The 20,396-nt window shown below is 51.0% G+C and overlaps 1 protein-coding gene across 2 annotated transcripts in view; it reads left to right on the forward strand.

Moving 5' to 3' along the window:
- Nucleotides 1–20,396, forward strand: part of C9H3orf84 (chromosome 9 C3orf84 homolog) — a 92,321-nt gene that overhangs the window by 64,901 nt on the left and 7,024 nt on the right. The window contains exon 3 of one of the 2 annotated variants that reach the window (XM_063941081.1): nt 13,995–14,072. The exons of the other annotated variant lie outside the window; for it this stretch is intronic. Within the exon in view, the coding sequence (XP_063797151.1) occupies nt 13,995–14,072 (78 nt within the window). The remainder of the gene's footprint in view (nt 1–13,994; nt 14,073–20,396) is intronic. 2 annotated transcript variants of the gene reach the window in all.

Below are 20,396 nucleotides of genomic sequence, written 5' to 3' on the forward strand. Positions count from 1 at the left end.
ATTAGTGCTTTACAGTTATAATTATTACAGCAAAGTGATTACATGTTCTAGAACACTGCATTTCTTCTGTGCTGTAGCATTCCATGAATCCAATGATAAATCATACGTGGCTGCAGTCACTGTGCTTTTAATTACTCATCCGACTTGATTATACGTTTTATGGCGCGCTCCCAGGGAAGATTAAACTGATGCACAACTTTCTGCCATTATTTTCTATTATTGTAGCGTTCTGCTTCCTTCTGGTGTTATATATGTCCCTGTTGTTGCTGCAGGAGTGGTCTGTTCTCATAGGCTCTCATTCCGAGTTGATCGCTCGCTAGCTACTTTTCGCAGCCGTGCAAACGCATAGTCGCCGCCCACAGGGGAGTGTATTTTCGCTTTGCAAGTGTGCGAACGCCTTTGCAGCCGGGCTCTGCAAAAACATTTTCTGCAGTTTCTGAGTAGGTCTGGACTTATGGCCCTACACACTGGACGATAATACTCAAAGATATGAACGCTCTCGTTCATTAATGAACGAGATACCGTTCATATCTGAGTGTGGAGGCATCAGCGATGAACTATGCGCGGCCCCGCGCTCGTTCTTCGCTGGTGCCCCGTCGCGTGTGCATGCAGGCCAATATGGACGATCTTGTCCTATTTGCCTGCACTGCTATGGAGCCGGATACGGGGGGAGTGAAGAAACTTCATTCCCCCCGTCACTGTCCCCCCCCATCCCCCCCCTCGCCGTCGGGCAGCTCGACGGCTGATCGCGCAATGTGTAGGGCCCATTACTCAGCCCTTGCGATCACTTCAGTCTTTTTAGTGCCGGAATTGACGTCAGACACACGTCCTGCAAACGCTTGGACACGCCTGCGTTTTCCCAAACACTCCCAGAAAACGGTCAGTTGACACCCACAAACGCCTTCTTCCTGTCAATCTCTTTACGATCGGCTGTGCAAATGGATTCTTCATAAAATCCATCGCTCAGCAACGATCCGCTTTGTACCCGTACGATGCGCCTGCGCATTGCGATGCATACTCATGCGTAGTTTTGCCGAGTTTTGAGCTGATCGCTGCGTAGCGAAAAAAGGCAGCGAGCTATCAACTCGGAATGACCCCCATGAAGCGCTGGGTGTATTCCTCTGTAGTTGTTGGGCCACCCCCTGCAGAATAAAATATTGATGTTTTGCAGCGATGTTAGGAGCAAAATATATATCAGCACCATCGATGATTTGCCAGATACACATAATGACCTCAGTAGTGCAGTGTGCCAGATAGACATGACATGTCCCCCAGCAGTGCCAGATAGACATGATATGCCCCCAGCAGTGCCAGATAGATCTGATATGCCCCCCAGCAGTGCCATATACACATGATATGCCCCCAGCAGTGCCAGATAGACATGATATGCCCGCAGCAATGCCAGATACACATGATATACCCCCCAGCAGTGCCAGATACACATGATATACCCCCCAGCAGTGCCAGATACACATTATATACCCCCCAGCAGTGCCAGATACACATGTCCCCACAGTGCCAGATACATATATGTCCCACAGTGCCAGATACACATGTCCCCACAGTGCCAGATACATATATGCCCCCAGTGCCAGATACACATGTCCCCACAGTGCCAGATACATATATGTCCCATAGTGCCAGATACATATATGTCCCACAGTGCCAGATACATATATGTCCCACAGTGCCAGATACATATATGCCCCCAGTGCCAGATACACATGTCCCCACAGTGCCAGATATGCCCCCAGTGCCAGATACACATGTCCCCACAGTGCCAGATATGGCCCCAGTGCCAGATACACATGTCCCCCCAGTGCCAGATATGCCCCCAGTGCCAGATACACATGTCCCCACAGTGCCAGATACATATATGTCCCATAGTGCCAGATACATATATGTCCCACAGTGCCAGATACATATATGTCCCACAGTGCCAGATACATATATGCCTCACAGTGCCAGATACATATATGCCCCCAGTGCCAGATACACTAGTCCCCACAGTGCCAGATACATATATGCCCCCAGTGCCAGATACACATGTCCCCACAGTGCCAGATATGCCCCCAGTGCCAGATACACATGTCCCCTACAGTGGCAGATATGACCCCAATGCCAGATACACATGTCCCCACAGTGCCAGATACACATGTCCCCACAGTGCCAGATATGCCCCCAGTGCCAGATACACATGTCCCTAGAGTGCCAGATATGCCCCCAGTGCCAGATACACATGTCCCCCCAGTGCCAGATATGCCCCCAGTGCCAGATACACATGTCCCCACAGTGCCAGATATGCCCCCAGTGCCAGATACACATGTCCCTAGAGTGCCAGATATGCCCCCAGTGCCAGATACACATGTCCCCACAGTGCCAGATATGCCCCCAGTGCCAGATACACATGTCCCTAGAGTGCCAGATATGCCCCCAGTGCCAGATACACATGTCCCCCCAGTGCCAGATATGCCCCCAGTGCCAGATACACATGTCCCCACAGTGCCAGATATGCCCCCAATGCCAGATACACATGTCCCTAGAGTGCCAGATATGCCCCCAGTGCCAGATACACATGTCCCCCCAGTGCCAGATACACATGTCCCCCCAGTGCCAGATATGCCCCCAATGCCAGATATGCCCCCAGTGCCAGATACACATGTACCCGCAGTGCCAGATATGCCCCCAGTGCCAGATACACATGTCCCCCCTATGCCAGATATGCCCCCAGTGCCATATACACATGTCCCCGCAGTGCCAGATATGCCCCAAGTGCCAGATACACATGTCCCCACAGTGCCAGATATGCCCCAAGTGCCAGATACACATGTCCCCACAGTGCCCCCCTCCCCCCAAAGTGTTGCTCACCACGCTGCTGCTGACTGTTCTTGAGGACTGTTCTTGATGAGAGCGCAGCGTGCGCCTCTCCTGCCCCTCAGTCTCCGGCGGCGGCATCTAGCTTCAATTAGGCGCCTGACCGCGACCCAATCAAAGCTCGCCGTCCGGCAGCCAATCAGGAGCCTTAGCTGCCGGTCCATGAGCTCTGATTGGCTCACGGGCTGGCGTCGCTTACATGAGGTCTGTGAAAGGCGGGCCGTGGGACAGACGCTGCTGCTGCAGGGCCCTGGCTCCAGGGCAGGCTCCAATATGGTGGCAACAGCTAGCGGCGCCCATTAAGTGTGGTTCCCTGTTCGGCTGCTCTATTGGAGCATGCCTGGAGCTGGCTCTGGCTGAACTTTAATCTTTTCTAGACGTGGAAACACAAGGTGAAGGTCTGGAAGCGGTGTGTTGTGTTGTTTACTAGTGTACATGCATGTCCCAGGTACGTGCGGTATTCCCATGCAGCAGTAATAGGGTTAATCATCTCTGGGGTTAACCCTTCCAGGGTTTGTGCATTAAACTGATTCAGCAATTACCCTTGTCAAGCCCAATTAGTAATATTGGGACAATGTAACCCCCCTTAATGTGGGGGATGACAGCAGTGTGGTTAAAACCTGAGTGTAGGAGCATTTTGTATGCTGCATGTGAGCCCTGCTGTGTAGTCTTGTTTCCTAGTAGGTCCTGACAGGAAAGTCACTGGCTGGCTAATAGTAACCCCTCACCTGAAGCGCATCCTAGGCTGCTCACACCACAGCATCTGCTGCGTCCTGTGAATGAAGAAGCGGGTCTCCAGGGCACCAGTGGGGCTCATTGGTGTGCCAAATATAGATTACTTTCTAGTTGCCGATAATCGCCTGTCATGTATGTGCAGGTACCGATACGGCAACGATGCAGGTTACCGATGCCGACTCATTCATTTGCTCAGCTCTACCAGGCCCAGACCTATCCAACCATGGCCGCAGCCTTGCCTCACTGGTGTCACTGGTTTTCAGGGGACAATGTCTCCTGTGACTGTTCGTAGCTAATGGGTCCACTGTAGTGTTATGAAAGGTGCTCACAACGATATCCAGATAATAGGTCAACAGTCAATATGCCGACGTGCATATGGTTGACATGGCTAAAAGGTCAACATGTTCAAATGGTCAACATGACATGACAATGGTCGACACAACATATATTTGGCACAAGTTTTTTTTGTGTGTTTTTGGCATTTTTTCATACTTTACCATCCAACTGGACTACAGCTGGGAATAATAACCTGTGCCGGGCGCAGGGTGGCATCTTTCCCGAAACATGGCGAGCAAAGCGTGCCATGCGGGGGCGACACGTTGCACTAATTGGGGATCCTTGTGCTGGAAGCAACAATTTAAAAACACCCAATTCATGTTGTCCTTTTCATGTGTCAACCATTTCTGTGTTGACCTTTTTCACCCTTGTTCATGTCGACCTTTTGAATTCTGAAATGATAGTAAAATGGCCGCCCATAATAAGCAATGCGTGAAAATTACTTTTGACTGGTTTCAGTATTAATTGTAATAAAGAAGCAGAATATTTAGAAGTCTCTGATACAGTAATTAAAGGGGCAGTTCCTCCATCTGAGTATGGCCTCCAATGTGAGAGGTTCAGCGGCTCTGTGCGCTACCTCTTCCACCGACGTGGCCGAAACGCACCTGCAGCACTGCCATAAAAGGCAACATTTTTGTGCATCTTTTTAACCAACCCCTGTTACCTCCCAGTCATGGCCCAGGAACGCCCTTACATTGCTCACCAACTCTCTACCACTATGAGGGGTGTAAGTACAGGGGACAATGGAAAGCAGTCACCTCCGGGCGCCAGTCCTGAAGGGGGGTACACTGACTTCCTCCATTGTTTCAGGTTCTGCTCCCCAGAGCAGGAATAAGCAGGGAGCCCAGGAGGCATGTACCACAGACCTCCCTCTCCCTGTCTGAATGCTGCTGGGGTGGTGGAAGTGAATGTGGAGGGTGAATGTGATCTGAAGGAGGCTGGACTCCCCCTACCGCCCCTCCCACAACAGCCGGCACCTGTGGGGAGAGACTTCCTCTGGAGTGCACACTCCCCCACTCTAACGTTCCCTCCACCTCGCAGTTGTACAGGGGGCACAGGCAGCCACACAGGGACACCATGGGGGGTATTCAAATAGTGCAGATTTTTTCGACTAGTCGCCCGTTATTAGGTTGAATTTACATTCGACCTATTCAATGCCCGTGCCGTTTTTTCGACTGGTCATAAATCCGGCACTGGTGAAAACCACGTGTATCAGCAAATTCGACACTGATACATGTGTTTTGGTTCATTCGCTAGCGCTTTTTCCCATTTTTGGCACAATTTTCACCCATGCCAATTTGACCAAAAAAAAAAGTGAAACGGCATGGCCGAAAATGGATTAAAAATGGATTAAAAAATGGGCAAAAATGCTGGCAATTGAATAACCTGTGTTGGGCACTTAATTGAATACCCCGACATGTTTCCCTTAGCAGATGACCCATCAAACAAGGCTGGGCCCAGGTAATTAGAAGGCATCAGTGTCCCTGGAGAGAGTGCGTGTCTGGGTCGTGGTTGGGGTGGGGGGCACCAACAGTTATCTCGCCTCCGGGCTCCTAGTATGAACTTATTCCTGACAACGATTCTGTACGTACAAAGGGGGTGATTCCGAGTTGTTCGCTCGTTATTTTTTTCCGCTACGGAGCGATTAGTCGCAAACTGCGCATGCGCAATGTTCGCAGTGCGCCTGCTCCAAGTAAATTAGCACAAAAGTTTGGTATTTTACTCACGGCGTAATGAAGATTTTTCATCGTTCTGGTGATCGGAGTGTGATTGACAGGAAGTGGGTGTTTCTGGGCGGAAACTGGCCGTTTTCTGGGAGTGTGCGGAAAAACGCTGACGTTTCTGGGAAAAACGCGGGAGTGGCTGGAGAAACGGGGGAGTGGCTGGCCGAACGCTGGGCGTGTGTGTGACGTCAAACCAGGAACGAAACTGACTGAACTGATCGCAGTGGCAGAGTAAGTCTCGAGCTACTCAGAAACTGCAAAGAAATTTCTATTTGCAATTCTGCTAATCTTTCGTTCGCAATTCTGCTATGCTAAGATACACTCCCAGAGGGCGGCGGCCTAGCGTGTGCAATGCTGCTAAAAGCAGCTAGCGAGCGAACAACTCGGAATCACCCCCAAAATCAGGTGCATTTGCTTCACCTCCAATACTTACATAGCATTAAACATAGCACTTTTGCTGCCTCTTGGCTGGGTGACATGGAAGGGAAGTGACCTGCATTAAGCCTTTGGCTGAAGTGAGTGCACTGGGCCAAGGCCCTCATTCCGAATTGATCGCTCGCTTGCTGCTTTTAGCAGCAGTGCAAACGCTAAGCCACCGCCCTCAGGGAGTGTATCTTAGCTTAGCAGAAGTGCAACAGAAAGATTAGCAGAACAGTGTTGAAATTATTTCAAGCAGTTTCAGAGTAGCTGCAGACCTACTCCTTCCTTGCGATCACTTCAGTCTGTTTAGTTCCTGCTTTGACGTCACAAACATGCCCTGCATTCGGCCAGCCACTCCCCCGTTTCCCCAGGCACGCCTGCGTTTTTACCTGACACGCCTGCGTTTTTTAGCACACTCCCGGAAAATGGCCAGATACCACCCAGAAACACCCACTTCCTGTCAATCACTCACCGATCAACAGAGCGACGGAAAAGAGTCGCTCGACCTTGTGTAAAACTGCATAGTTTTATGTGAAAGTACGTAGCGCGTGCACACTGCGGCCCGTACGCATGCAAGCCTGATCGCTATGCTGCGAACAATGGCAGATAGCAATCAACTCGGAATGACCCCCCAAGTGAGCTGCGGGAACCCCTTGTGGATAAGAGAAATGCCGCTTTATTAATTGGACCAGACAGCACAACATACTGTGTATATTTTATCCCTTTCTTTAATCAGACTTTGCTTTAATGTATTTGGCAAAATAAATAAAACGCATCTGTTGTTGCAGAAACATTTCTCTTGAAGGAAATTGTATCTAAAAGCTGTATAACAAGCAATTAAACCTATATTAAAACACTGGCTTATACAATATATTAGGAGACAGTACATGGGTGTTAAATATCAAGTGAAGGGCGTGCAAGTTCACCGGACATTATAATTAACGTATCACAAATTTGCACTTTGAAATACGTCAGTGCTCGCAGCAAATGATCATTCCCATAGAACTCCAGTATTGTGATAATGGCTGTGATTCATATTTGTGCGCAAACGCACATGTATAGAATCGGTCTTGTGACATCACACGCAGGCCCCTGTCAGCCGCAGCATGACTGACATGCGCCATTTGGAGGGTTGAGCGGCTAGCACTGTTCTTCAAAACGGGGGCAGCACGCACACAAGCCAGGGCGGATCTCTGCAACCGCGTTGTTACCGCAGAGCTACATCTGGCTCAGAGTAAATTTGCATTTGCGTGTGCACTGTATGTAAAAAACGTTCGTTTGTATCCTTGCACAGAGGACCGTCCGATTTAGCATCAGCCCCACTAAACGCTCTTTGAGCAGTCAGTTCTAACACCCACGTGCACAAGCCCTTATTCGGCTACATGGCACACTGAAATTACCTTTAAGTATATTGTCACGGCACAGTTTCCCCATTTTCTTCCTGACAACGGGAATTATTCAGGTTCAGTTGTAAATTTGCAAAATCACAGGTCGCCCGATTATCGGCCGTCAGCAGTCTGCGCATGTGCTGTGAATGCACTGTGCGCGCACGACCCGTGATTTGCAATTCTTCTGCAATGGCATTCTTGCTGGGATGCGATCACAGGTTGATTGACAGGGGGCGAGCGTACATTGGCATACACATGGCATTTGCGGGGAGTGGTTGAGGAACCATTTACGGGGTGTGCATCTGATGTTAGCTGCAACTTATAACATGGCGACCCCTGTGACTGCATTCTTATTATTCTGAGTAGCCCTTGGTCAACCGCAACTGTCCGTGGCTCTTGATTTTTTTTTTTTTTTGCACTGCATTTGCAGAATTGCGGACACATGGGTGGGAGGCTTGTTCTGTGCTGGGCGGACTTTTAACATGATGTGCGCCTCTTGCTGCGCGACTCTCAGCAGTTGCAGTTCTGCTACAATCGCAGAACTGCAACTGAAGCTGAACAAGGCCCAACATATCTTTAGCGTGGTTGGAGCATCTAGCATCATTATGGATTCTCTATGAAAGGAGTGGCAGCGCTCGGACCCTGAAGCTCCACATTACTCTTGCACACAGTAGCTGAAACACGTGGTGAACTCTAACGCGAGCAATTGTCACAGCAAGTCTAAAATTAAAGAGCTGAAATGAAAATGAAATGACTAAGAATTACCGGCTTTGCTGCTTAATATTTTTCCACATCTCAGAAGCCATGTTTAATTGCAGAATGTGTAATATGTTGTTTTCTGTGCCGAGTGTAATACATAGTTTACATTGTAAATCAGAGCCGTGATGGAACGTCAGAAAGAAGCCTGAATATTTTTACTCTGTGTTTTGTATATGAAAATAGGATTTTAATTACCTACCGGTAAATCCTTTTCTTGTAGTCCATAGAGGATACTGGGGTTCCATTTAGTACCATGGGGTATAGACGGGTACACTAGGAGCCATGGGCACTTTAAGAATTTGATAGTGTGGGCTGGCTCCTCCCTCTATGCCCCTCCTACCAGACTCAGTCTAGGAAACTGTGCCCGAGGAGACGGACATACTTTGAGAGAAGGATAGATAAAGATAGTGGTGAGATTCCGAATCAGCACACACAACAAGAGAAAAGCCAAGCTAACCAAACTTTAAACAGGAACAGCAACAGCTGAACCAACATTACTTAACCAAGTAACAGTGCAGGAAGAACGAAGCACTGGGCGGGCGCCCAGTATCCTCTACGGACTACGAGAAAAGGATTTACCGGTAGGTAATTCAAATCCTATTTTCTCTTACGTCCTAGAGGATACTGGGGTTCCATTTAGTACCATGGGGATGTACCAAATATCCCAAACCGGGTGGGAGAGTGCTGAGGTTCCTGCAGAACTGATTGACCAAAGTGAAGGTCCTCAGAGGCCAAAGTATCAAACTTGTAGAACTTAGCAAACGTGTTCGAACCAGACCAAGTAGCCGCTCGGCAGAGCTGTAAAGCCGAGACACCCTGGGCAGCCGCCCAGGAGGAACCCACCGACCTAGTAGAGTGGGCTTGAACATATTTCGGACTCGGCAAACCTGCCGTGGAATAAGCATGCTTGATAGTGAGCCTGATCCAGCGTGCAATCGTCTGCTTTGAAGCAGGACAACCAGTTTTATTGGGATCATCAGAACGAACAGCAAGTCGGATTTCCTGTGACGAGCCGTCCTCTTTACATACTGTATCCCTTCAAAGCCCTCACAACATCCAAAGACTTTGAAGTAGCAGAGGTGCCGGTGATAACCGGAACCACAATAGGCTGGTTGATGTGAAACGCAGACACCACTTTCGGAAGAAATTGCTGACGAGTTCTGAGTTCAGCTCTGTCCACATGGAAAATTAAATAGGGGCTCTTGTGAGACAAAGCTCCCAGCTCCGAAACACATCTTGCTGAAGCCAAGGCCAACAGTGTGACGGTCTTCCACGTAAGATATTTTACTTCCACCTCCTGTAATGGTTCAAACCAGTCCGATTGGAGGAACTGCAGCACCAAATTGAGATCCCAAGGCACAAAGGGAGGTTGGATGCGCAGAACCCCTTTCAAAAACGTCTGGACCTCAGGGAGAGAAGCCAATTGTTTCTGAAAGAAAATGGACAAGGACGAAATCTGGACTTTTATGGAGCCCAGACATAGGCCCACATCCACACCTGCCTGCAGAAAAGCAGGAAACGTCCCAGGTGAAATTCCACCGCAGAATAAGTTCTGCTCTCGCACCAAGAGTCATATTTCTTCCAAACACTGTGGTAATGTTTAGACGTTACCCCCTTCCTGGCTTGGATCATAGTCGGGATAACTTTGTCAGGGATCCCTCTTCTGGCTAGAATCAGCCGTTCAACTTCCATGTCGTCAAACGTAGCCGCGGTATGTCCTGATAGGCGAACGGGCCCTGTTGCAGAAGATACTCGCAAAGAGGTAAAGGCCACGGATCTCCGAGGAGCATCTCCGGAAGGTCCGCGTACCAGGCCCTTCTTGGCCAGTCCGGAGCAATGAGTATTACTTGAACCTTTTTCCTTTTTATTCTTTTGAGAATTCTTGGGATCAGAGGGAGTGGAGGAAACACGTACACCATCTGATAGACCCATGGAGTCGTCAGAGCATCCATCCGCCACTGCCTGTGGGTCTCTCGACCTGTGACAATACTGCCTGAGCTTCTTGTTGAGACGAGAGGTCATCATGTCGATTCGTGGATATCCCCACCGATGTGTCAAGCACCTGAAAACTTCCGGGCGAAGGCTCCACTCCCCCGGGTGCGTCGTGTTTGCTGAGGAAGTCTGCTTCGCAGTTGTCTACTCCCGGAATGAAGACCGCTGACAACGCCACAGCATTTTTTTCTGCCCGGAGGAGAATTCTTGACACCTCTGACATTGCTGCTCTGCTTTTCGTTCCGCCCTGTCGGTTTATGTACGTCACTGCCATCACGTTGTCCGACTGGACTTGAATGGCCTGATTCTGAAGAAGATAAGAGGCCTGCAGAAGGGCGTTGTATATGGCCCTGAGTTCCAGAATGTTGATTTGATGACTTCCTGACTTGATCATCTTCCTTGAAACTGCACCCCCTGGGTGACTGCTCCCCAACTTCGGAGGCATGCATCCGTGGTTAACAGGATCCAGTCCTGAATTCCGAACCTCCGACCCTCGATGAGGTGAGAGGTTTGTAGCCACCACAGAAGGGAGATCCTGGCTTTTGCCGACAGCAGACGAATCCTCTAGTGCATGTGAAGATGCGATCCGGAACATTTGTGAGCTGGAAGGGTCTTGCGTGAAACCGTGATGGTGAATACATAGATGCACCGATATCCGGGTTGGCTTCAGGACACCCCGAACCATCGACTAGATTACCGATGCCTTTTCCAACGGAAAGAACACTTTCTGCGACTCCGTGTTTAGTATCATTCCCGGGAATGGGAGCCTCCATGTTGGCTCTAGGTGAGATTTCAGAAGGTTCAGAATCCACCCGTGATCCTGGAGAAGTTTGGTTGAGAGGCCAATGCTGTCCAGCAACCTCTCCCTGGACGGTGCCTTTATCAGAAGATCGTCCAGGTACGGAATTATGTTCACTATCTGCTTGCGGAGTATAAACATCATCTCTGCCATCACCTTGGTAAACACCCTCGGTGTCGTGGAGAGACCAAATGGCAGGGCCTGGAACTGGTAGTGACAGTCCTGCAGTGCAAACCCCAGATAAGCCTGATGAGGCAGCCAGATCGGAATGTGAAGGTACGCATCCTTGATATCCAGAGACACTAGGAATTCCCCTTCCTCCAGACCTGAGATCACCGCTCTCAGAGATTCCATCTTCAACTTGAACACTCTTAAGAACGGGTTCAAGGACTTAAGGTTCAGAATTGGTCGTACCGAACCGTCCGGTCTCGGTACTACAAACAAGTTGGAATAGTACCTCTTGTTGTGTAGATGAGGTGGAACTGGCATAATGACTTGAGTCTGTACCAGTGTTTGGATGGCCTGCTGCAAAGTTATACTTGCCTCTTGTGAAGCTGGTAAGCCTGATTTGAAGAATCTGTGAGATGGGAGCTCTTGGAACTCCAGTCTGTAGCCCTGGGAAATAAGATCTATTACTCAGTGATCCCGGCACGAACTTGACCAGATGTGACTGAAGGATTTTAGTAGGGCTCCCACCTGACAGTCCTCCAGGCCTCGCGGTCCACCGTCATGCTGAAGGCTTTGAGGAAGCAGAGCTTGAGCTCTGTTACTGAGCACCTGCAGTTGCTGGTTTGCGTGGTTTATCTCTTGCGCCTCTGGAGGCCGTAGAAGCACCTCTGGATTTTCCCTTAAACTTGACTGTCCGAAAGGACTGTAAATTTGAAGTTGAATAAGCTTTCCTGGCAGGGGTAGCTGCGGAAGGAAGTTACGTAGACTTACCCGCAGTAGCTTTGGAAATCCATTTGTCCAATTCGTCTTCAAACAAGGCCTCTCCTGTGAATGGTCGGCCTTCCACGCCTTTCCTGGAGTCCGCATCAGCAGTCCACTGGCGTAGCCACAAGCCCCTGCGTGCTGACACTGCCATAGCGGTGGTGCGTGCATTATCTCCTTTATGGCTTCCACCATAAAGTTCGCAGAGTCCTGTATATGCTGCAGGAGTAAAACAACATCCCCCCTAGACAAGGAATCTAACCCCTCAATTAGGTTACCTGACCTAATAAAGTTTAGCGATGGCTTTTGTGATCCACGCACATGCAATAGTGGGTCTCTGGGCCACTCCAGCAGCTGTGTACAATGATTTAAGCGTAGTCTCAGTTTTACGATCAGCCGTATCTTTTAGGGAGGCTGCACCAGTGAAAGGCAATACAATTTTTCTTGACAGCCTAGAGACTGATGCGTCCACTATTGGTGGATTTTCCCATTTTTTCCTATCCTCCAGAGGAAAAGGAACAGATGAGAGCATCCTTTTAGGGATTTGAAATTTCTTATCAGGATTAACCCACGGTTCTTCAAACAGGGTATTCAATTCCTGAGGACTTCTTTTTTTACATTAAAATAAGATTCCTCACACTCCTCTGACACCTTATCAGGAATTTGCAGAACATCTCTGATAGCCTCTATAAGAGCCTCTATTCCCTGTTACAGAGTGGCATACTCCCTCCAAATCCACCTCACCCTCCTCCATGTCTGACCCGTCAGCATCAGACTGCAGGATATGGTCTAGAGATCGTTTTTGCGGACAAATGGGAGGGGATTGAGACGCTGGTCTCTATTCATAAACTCATCCACAGTCTGTCTTAAGTATCGCGTCATTGGGTGCCATCTAGTGGCTGCCGGCGCACACAACACTTAAATACCCCCCCCCCCCCCCCCCCCAAAGAGATGAGGAGCAGCATTGGCCTTTTATTATATATGATAAGTGATGTCACACTGATTTTCCTATCCTTCCACCCCTCTAATCATTGATCACGACTCTCTGGCAGCTGGCCGCACCCTCTCTGGTAGTTGGCCTTGCCCCTTCAGCTTTGAGACTACGGCCACACTCTCTTATGGGCCCCCTACCATTGCATACCCCTTTGGTGGTACTACATGACCCAGACCGACAGTGGTCGTTGATACACTGACAGGAACGTTTCATTCCCTGCACATTGGACCTAATTCAGACCTGATCGCTAGGCTGCGTTTTCGTACAGCCTGCGATCAGGTCTAAACTGCGCATGCGTATGCACCGCAATGAGCAGGCACGTTGCACAGGTACAAAGCGGATCGGCGCTCAGCGATGGCTTTGTGCGAAGAATGCATTCGCACGGCGTTCGCAAGGAGTTTGACAGGAAGAAGGCGTTTGTGGGTGGCAACTGAGCGTTTTCAAGGAGTAGTTGGAAAAACGCAGGCGTGTCCAGGCGTTTGCAGGGAGGGTGTCTGACGTCAGTTCCGGTCCCGGACAGGCTGAAGTGATCGCAGCGGCTGAGTAAGTCCTGGGCTGCGCAGAGACTGCACAAGATCTCTTTGTACAGCTCTGCTACACATGCGTTCGCACACTTGCACTGCAAAAATACACTCCCCTGTAGGTGGCGACTATCTGATCGCAGCAGTGCAAAAATCTCCTGCTAGCGATCAGGGCTGAATTACTGTAGGCCCATTGCTTAGTAATAATATTCTATCATCAAAGAAAATGAGTGTCCCCTGAAACCCCATTCTGCAGATAATTCATAAATGAAGCCTGCTGATAGTATAATAACACCCTGTAGCAAGACCGATGTTCTGTGGTTGGTGCACACAGGAAGCTAATGTCATCTGTATAATGAATGCTTTGGAGGTAATCATATAAAGAGGAGTTATCATGTGGAGATAATATGTGGCTAGTAATGTTTCCATTTTAATATAATAACCTGCCCAGAACTGTAACCTAACTCTCGGCCCCCAAATGGATGAAATGAATAAATTGAGTATTATTTATTTATTTTTCAGGAAAATCCAGCAAAACATATATTCTCCAGGTACGAAAACCGCCACATATTCCCCAACTCTGTCTCTTCTTTTGAAAATGTAAGTACTGACAACACTACGGCTGCTTATGTCTCCCTACAGTGCTCGGTGTATATATTATCCTATGGTGGGGGGATGTATCAAAGCTTGGAGAGAAAAAAAGTACCAGCCAATCAGCCCGTAGCTGTCATTCCACGTTATATTTCGTCGAGGCTTAGTACATACTGTAGAGCCCTTCATCTGGAGTGGATTGCTTGGTTCTTTATGTCTCTCCATTTTATCTCTCTCCAAGCTTTGATAAATCTCCCCCTATATTTCAGACAAGCAGATTTGCTCATTTCTAACACATCCAGGAGTGGAAACACAATGCAACATTTTACCTTTTTGTGCTATACACATTATAGGAATTGGAATGCCCGAGTTTAATGTGATTCGGTTTTAAAGATGTTGGGTGTCCACGTTTTGTCTGCCCTGTGACAGATGTTGGTATGTGGTGGCCACGGCTGTAATGTCATTTCCCGCCATTCACAGATAGGTAATTACAGCCGTGCCCACCAACCACAAGGCCAATAGAAGGAAGTGGCTTTTTTTTCTTACAAAGTGCATGGGTGATAATGGCGGCGTTAACAGACACTGTAATATCTTTAACACTTGATAACTACAATTCGTGCAACCTGCACCTTCAGTCCAGCAGCCAGGGTCCAACCCTGGGGTCTCCTCCCCTTCCACACAGAACAAACAATGACAGCCACTAAGTGCTGTTCCTATATATAGATCCCTTATATATAGTACTAGGTGATTCATTGCGCCCTACGGCGCTCTTCACACCGTCGTAAAGGGGCTACGCCCCCTTAACCCTTGCACACCCTTGTGGCGTGCAATATTTTTATTATATGGAGTATTATATCCAATCGTAATTGTGTGAGTGGTTAAATATTGCACGGACAAAGGGCATGAAATGGTTAAGGGGTGGAAGCCCCTTGCAACGGCGTGAACAGCGCATGCAGGGCCTGGTGAATCACCTAGTAGGTGCTTTGGTTGGGGGAGTAGGGGCATGGGGAAGAGAGGGATGGGATCCTGGGGTGCTACGGGAGGGGCGGTTGCAGTGGTGCCACAGGTGGGGGAGGGTGCGTGGGTGCTGCGGGTGGTGGTCCGGAGTAGCTGCGGGTGGGGGAGGAGCAGTTGCAGGGTTGCCCCGGGTGGGGGAGGGGCAGATGCGGTGGTGTGGCGGGAGGTACGGGTGCGGGGTCGCTGCAGGTGGGGGAGGGGGTCCGGAGCTATGGTGGGTGCTGGAGGGGGGGTGTGGGGGTGCTGCGGATGGGGCCCGGAGGTTCTGCGAGTGGGGGAGGGGTGGGTAATGCTTCTCCTGCTTCTCCTCCTGTCAGCAGCTAAGCTGCTGTCCTCCCTTTGGCAGTGGCTCTCCCGGAGACTCGCACAGCAGCCAGTCACTATTGTTTGCGCCGGTGTCCCAACGCGCCGCATTACAGAAAAGAAGATTTACGCAATAAACTACAGCTCCCAGCAGCTCTAAGGGGCAGACTGCTTTGGCGCTAAGGTTTGCTGGCAGCTGTAGTTTATGTAGTACGTCTACTTCCCTGTAATGCGCACGTTGGGACACTGGTGCTAACAATAGTGACTGGTTAGCAGAACTGAGTGACTGGCTGAATCAATGTAAAAGGTGAGAGTGCTGTGCAGTGTTAGTGACACTGGCCCTCATTCCGAGTCGTTCGCTCGTTCTTTTTTTTCGCATCGCAGTGAAAATCAGCTTAGAGCGCATGCGCAATGTTCGCACTGCGACTGCGCTAAGTAATTCTGCTATGAAGAAAGGATTTTTACTCACGGCTTTTTGTTCGCACCGGCGAACGTAGTGTGATTGACAGGAAATGGGTGTTACTGGGCGGAAACACTGCGTTTTATGGGCGTGTGGCTGAAAACGCTACCGTTTCCGGAAAAAACGCAGGAGTGGCCGGAGAAACGGGGGAGTGTCTGGGCGAACGCTGGGAGTGTTTCTGATGTCAAACCAGGAACGACAAGCACTGAACTGATCGCACAGGCAGAGTAAGTCTGGAGCTACTCTAAAACTGCTAAGTTTTTTTTGTTCGCAATATTGCGTATACTTCGTTCGCACTTTTAAGATGCTAAGATACACTCCCAGTAGGCGTAGACTAAGCGTGTGTAACTCTGCTAAATTCGCATTGCGACCGATCAACTCGGAATGAGGGCCCCTGTACACAGGACCAGCGCTAGCCGCTCAGCAAAGGAATGCAGTGCAGGGAGGCACCAGGAGGAGAGACGTTCTCCCTGCTCTGCATCCCTGTGCTGAGCTTCTGCTGCTATCCTTGCTGCTGGCGGCTGCTGTCACACATGCCGGAAGCACAAAACCTTTTCTCCCCCTCGGCGCCGGCAGCACAAAACCTGCTCTCCCCCCTCCCCTCCCCTGTGTGACATTCAGTGGCCTGGAGGGAGCCAAAGTGGGCGGAGCTAGATGGGGGTAAGGGGCGAAGCAACACAGGGCAATGCTGCAGCAGGAGGATGAGCTGCTACAGCTTCGGCCAGCCAGACTTCATTAGGTAAGTGGAAAGACAGTGAGTGTGCATGTTTATATACAGTGTCTGTGTATACTGTATATATGTGTGACTGTGTATGCGTGTAATGTATATACAGTATGTATGTGTGTGTTTATATATATGTATCTGTTGTGTGTGTGCATGTGTGACTGCTGCATAATGTGTGTACAGAGGCGTAACTAGGGTTTTCGGAGCCCAGGGCAAGATGGAAAATGGCGCCCCCCCCCCAAAAAAAAAACACACCAAAAGAAGCATGTGCGCGCGCTGAAAAAATGGGCGTGGCCACACACCAGAAGGGGTGTGGCTACGCTCCAGAAAATGGCCCACAGTGCCGGATACATGCCCCACTGTGCCGGATACATGCCCCACGGTGCCGGATACATGCCCCACTCAGTGCCAGATACACTTCCCCACAGTGCCAGTTACATTGCCCCACAGTGCCAGTTACATTGCCCCACAGTGCCGGATACATACCCCACGGTGCCGGATACATGCCCCACGGTGCCGGATACATGCCCCACGGTGCCGGATACATTGCCCCATGATGCCAGTTACATTGCCCCACAGTGCTGGATACATGCCCCACAGTGCCGGATACATGCCCCACTCAGTGCCAGATACATTGCCCCACAGTGCCAGTTACATAGCCCCACAGTGCCAGTTACATTGCCCCACAGTGCCGGATACATGCCCCACTCAGTGCCAGTTACATTGCCCCACTCAGTGCCAGTTACATTGCCCCACCCACTCAGTGCCGGATACAATGCCCCACAGTGCCGGATACAATCCCCCACAGTGCCGGATACATGCCCCACAGTGCCAGTTACATTGCCCCACAGTGCCGGATACATGCCACACTCAGTGCCAGTTACATTGCCCCACTCAGTGCCAGTTACATGACCCACAGTGCCAGTTACATGCCCCACAGTGCCAGTTACATGCCCCACAGTGCCAGGCCCAGCTTGGTGCCAGATACTTGCCCCCCCGTGCCACTGGACCCCCCCTCCCGTCACTCACCTCACCGGCCGCTGGCTTCGTTCTTGTTGTGAGGGGAGGACGCTCCAGGTCTCCGGCGGCTGTCTGGCGCCGGTTCGCTAGCTAATCATAGCTCGGTTACCGGCAGCCAAACAGGAGCCGGTCCGCAAGCTCTGATTGGCTAGCGCCGGAGACCGGACACGGCGCGCTGCTAGTGCTCCCAGTGGCAGTAAGGAGAGGGAGAGACGCTGCGCTCTCTCCTCCCCTCACATTTAGGGTTAACGGGGGCAAGTGGGGCATGATGCCCTGGACGCCGGCGGCGTCCCCCTCTCCTGGGCCTGCCAGGGCGCCCAGGGCACGTGCCTCACTTGCCCTACCCTAGATACGCCTCTGTGTGTGTAAGCGGCACTGGTACAGAGGGCATTACGTGTGTAAGCGTCACTGGTACAGGGGGCATTACGTGTGTAAGCGTCACTGGTACAGGGGGCGTTACGTGTCTAAGCGGCACTGGTACAGAGGGCGTTACGTGTAGGGAGGCCAATCCCGGGATCGGCGGGATCCTGGGATTTGGGCCCAAAAATGCCGGGATTTGAATCCCTGGATTGGAGCATCCAATCCCGGGATTCACGGGATTACACTGCGCATGTGCGGGAGTGTGTGTAAGTAATACTACTTAGAATTAGGCGGGCGGCAGCCATAGACGAACGCGGCGGCACTTCAAATGTAGGGCTGGCCGTCAGCCAAGCAAAGCTGGCGGACCGGCAGCCAATCAGGGAACTACCGCAGCAGCGGCAGCCAATCAGGAGCGACTGCTGCGGCCGCTTCCCTGACTGGCTGCCGGTCCGCCAGCTCTGGTTGGCTGGTGGCCGGCGCTTCATTTGAAATGCCGCCGCGTTCAGTGTGTCCATGGCTGGCGCCCACCTAATAGTAAGTGTTATTGCTTACACCCACCCTCCCTCCGTGCAGTGCTAACAGCCTCCCTCCCGCGCCGCTACCAACCCTCCCCGCTACCTACACCCTCCCGCAACGCTACCTACATCCTCCCGCCCAGCTACCTACATCCTCCTGCCCAGCTACCTATACCCTCCAGCACCGCTACCTACATCCTCCCGCTCAGCTACCTACACCCTCCCGCACCGCTACCTACATCCTCCCACCCAGCTACCTACATCCTCCCACCCAGCTACCTACACCCTCCCTCCCTTCCCCGGCGCTACCTACACCCTCCTGCACTGCTACCTACACCCTCCCTCCCTTCCCCGCCGCTACCTACACCCTCCCGCACTGCTACCTACACCCTCCCTCCCTTCCCCGCTGCTACCTACACCCTCCCGCACTGCTACCTACACCGTCCCTCCCTTCCCCGCCGCTACCTGCACCCTCTCGCACCGCTGCCTACCATTCAGCACTGCTCCCTACACCCTTCTTCACTGATCCCTACTGCAATCCCGGGAATCCCGGGATTGAGCGTTTTTCAATCCCGAATCCCGGGATTGAAAAAACGGCCCAGGATTGGCCTCCCTAGTTAGGTGTGTAAGCGGTACTGGTAGCGGGGGCATTACATGTGTAAGTGCCTCTACTACAGGGGTCATTATGTGCGCTGTGCGTTTGTAAAGTATGCGAGGGTGCAAATTTATAGTTTGCAAGGGGGCGCTGAACACTCTAGCATCGGCCCTGATTGCACACCCACTGCACTGCACAGCACTGTCACCTTTTACATTGATTCAGCGTCCAGGCATTACCCTCCGCGATATCACCCCCTCTATCCGCTACATTAACCATCTCGGGGCTTCCAGGCCGGCAGCCCAGGTGCTGTGTTGCGGAGTCAGGGCCTCTGGGGATCTGGGTGCGGCTGTGGTGGGGAGGCACTTCTGTGACATCACACGCAGAGGAGGCTCCGGGGCTCAGAGAGTATGCGGTGCAGGGAGGGCTATGAAAGTCTTCCGCTGCGCCGCTTTCATACACATCTATGCCGGTGGCCACAGTAGCTTTTTTTCCACCTGCGGCTAGGGAGTGGGGATTGTTGATGCCGGAGGGGGCAGGTGGACTGGCAGCAAGACATTGGTGGACATTCCGAGTTGATCGCTCGCTAGCAGTTTTTAGCAGCCGTGCAAACGCTATGCCGCCGCCCACTGGGAATGTATTTTAGCTTAGCAGAAGTGCGAACTAAGGGATCGGAGAGCGGGTCCAAAAATATTTTGTGCAGTTTCAGAGTAGCTTCAGACCTACTCGGCGCTTGCGATCACTTCAGACCATTTAGTTCCTGATTTGACGTCATGAACACGCCCTGCGTTCGGCCAGCCACGCCTGCGTTTTTCCGAACACTCCCTGAAAACGGTCAGCTGACACCCAGAAACGCCCTCTTCCTGTCAATCACTCTGCGTCTGCCTGTGAGACTGAAAAGTATCGCTAGACCCTGTGTAAAACTACATCGTTCATTGTAATAGTATGCCGCACGTGCGCATTGCGCTGCGTACGCATGCGCAGAAGTGCCGAGTTTTTGCCTGATCTGCACAGCGAACGAATGCAGCTAGCGATCAACTTGGAATGACCCCCATAGGACGCTGCAGTAAGAGGATGTTTTTTTCCCCTATCTACAGCACAGATTTCCTGCAGGTGCAGTGACACACCCACCAGCTGCACCTTTCTGGCAGGTACAGTCCCTTTTTTTTATGGTCTGTACCGTTTTGTGACTCTCCAAGCTTCCATTGAAAGTATATGAAAAGGGGCGTGGCCACGTTGGTGTACCCGTTGCCACGCCCCCTTTTCAAATGTGTATCAGTGTTTATGTGTAAATTGTTGGAGGGTGTGATGCTGCAGATGCAGGGGGACTATTTTGGGG

This window comes from Pseudophryne corroboree, chromosome 9 (genome assembly GCF_028390025.1).
Source record: "Pseudophryne corroboree isolate aPseCor3 chromosome 9, aPseCor3.hap2, whole genome shotgun sequence".
Taxonomy (NCBI): domain Eukaryota; kingdom Metazoa; phylum Chordata; class Amphibia; order Anura; family Myobatrachidae; genus Pseudophryne; species Pseudophryne corroboree.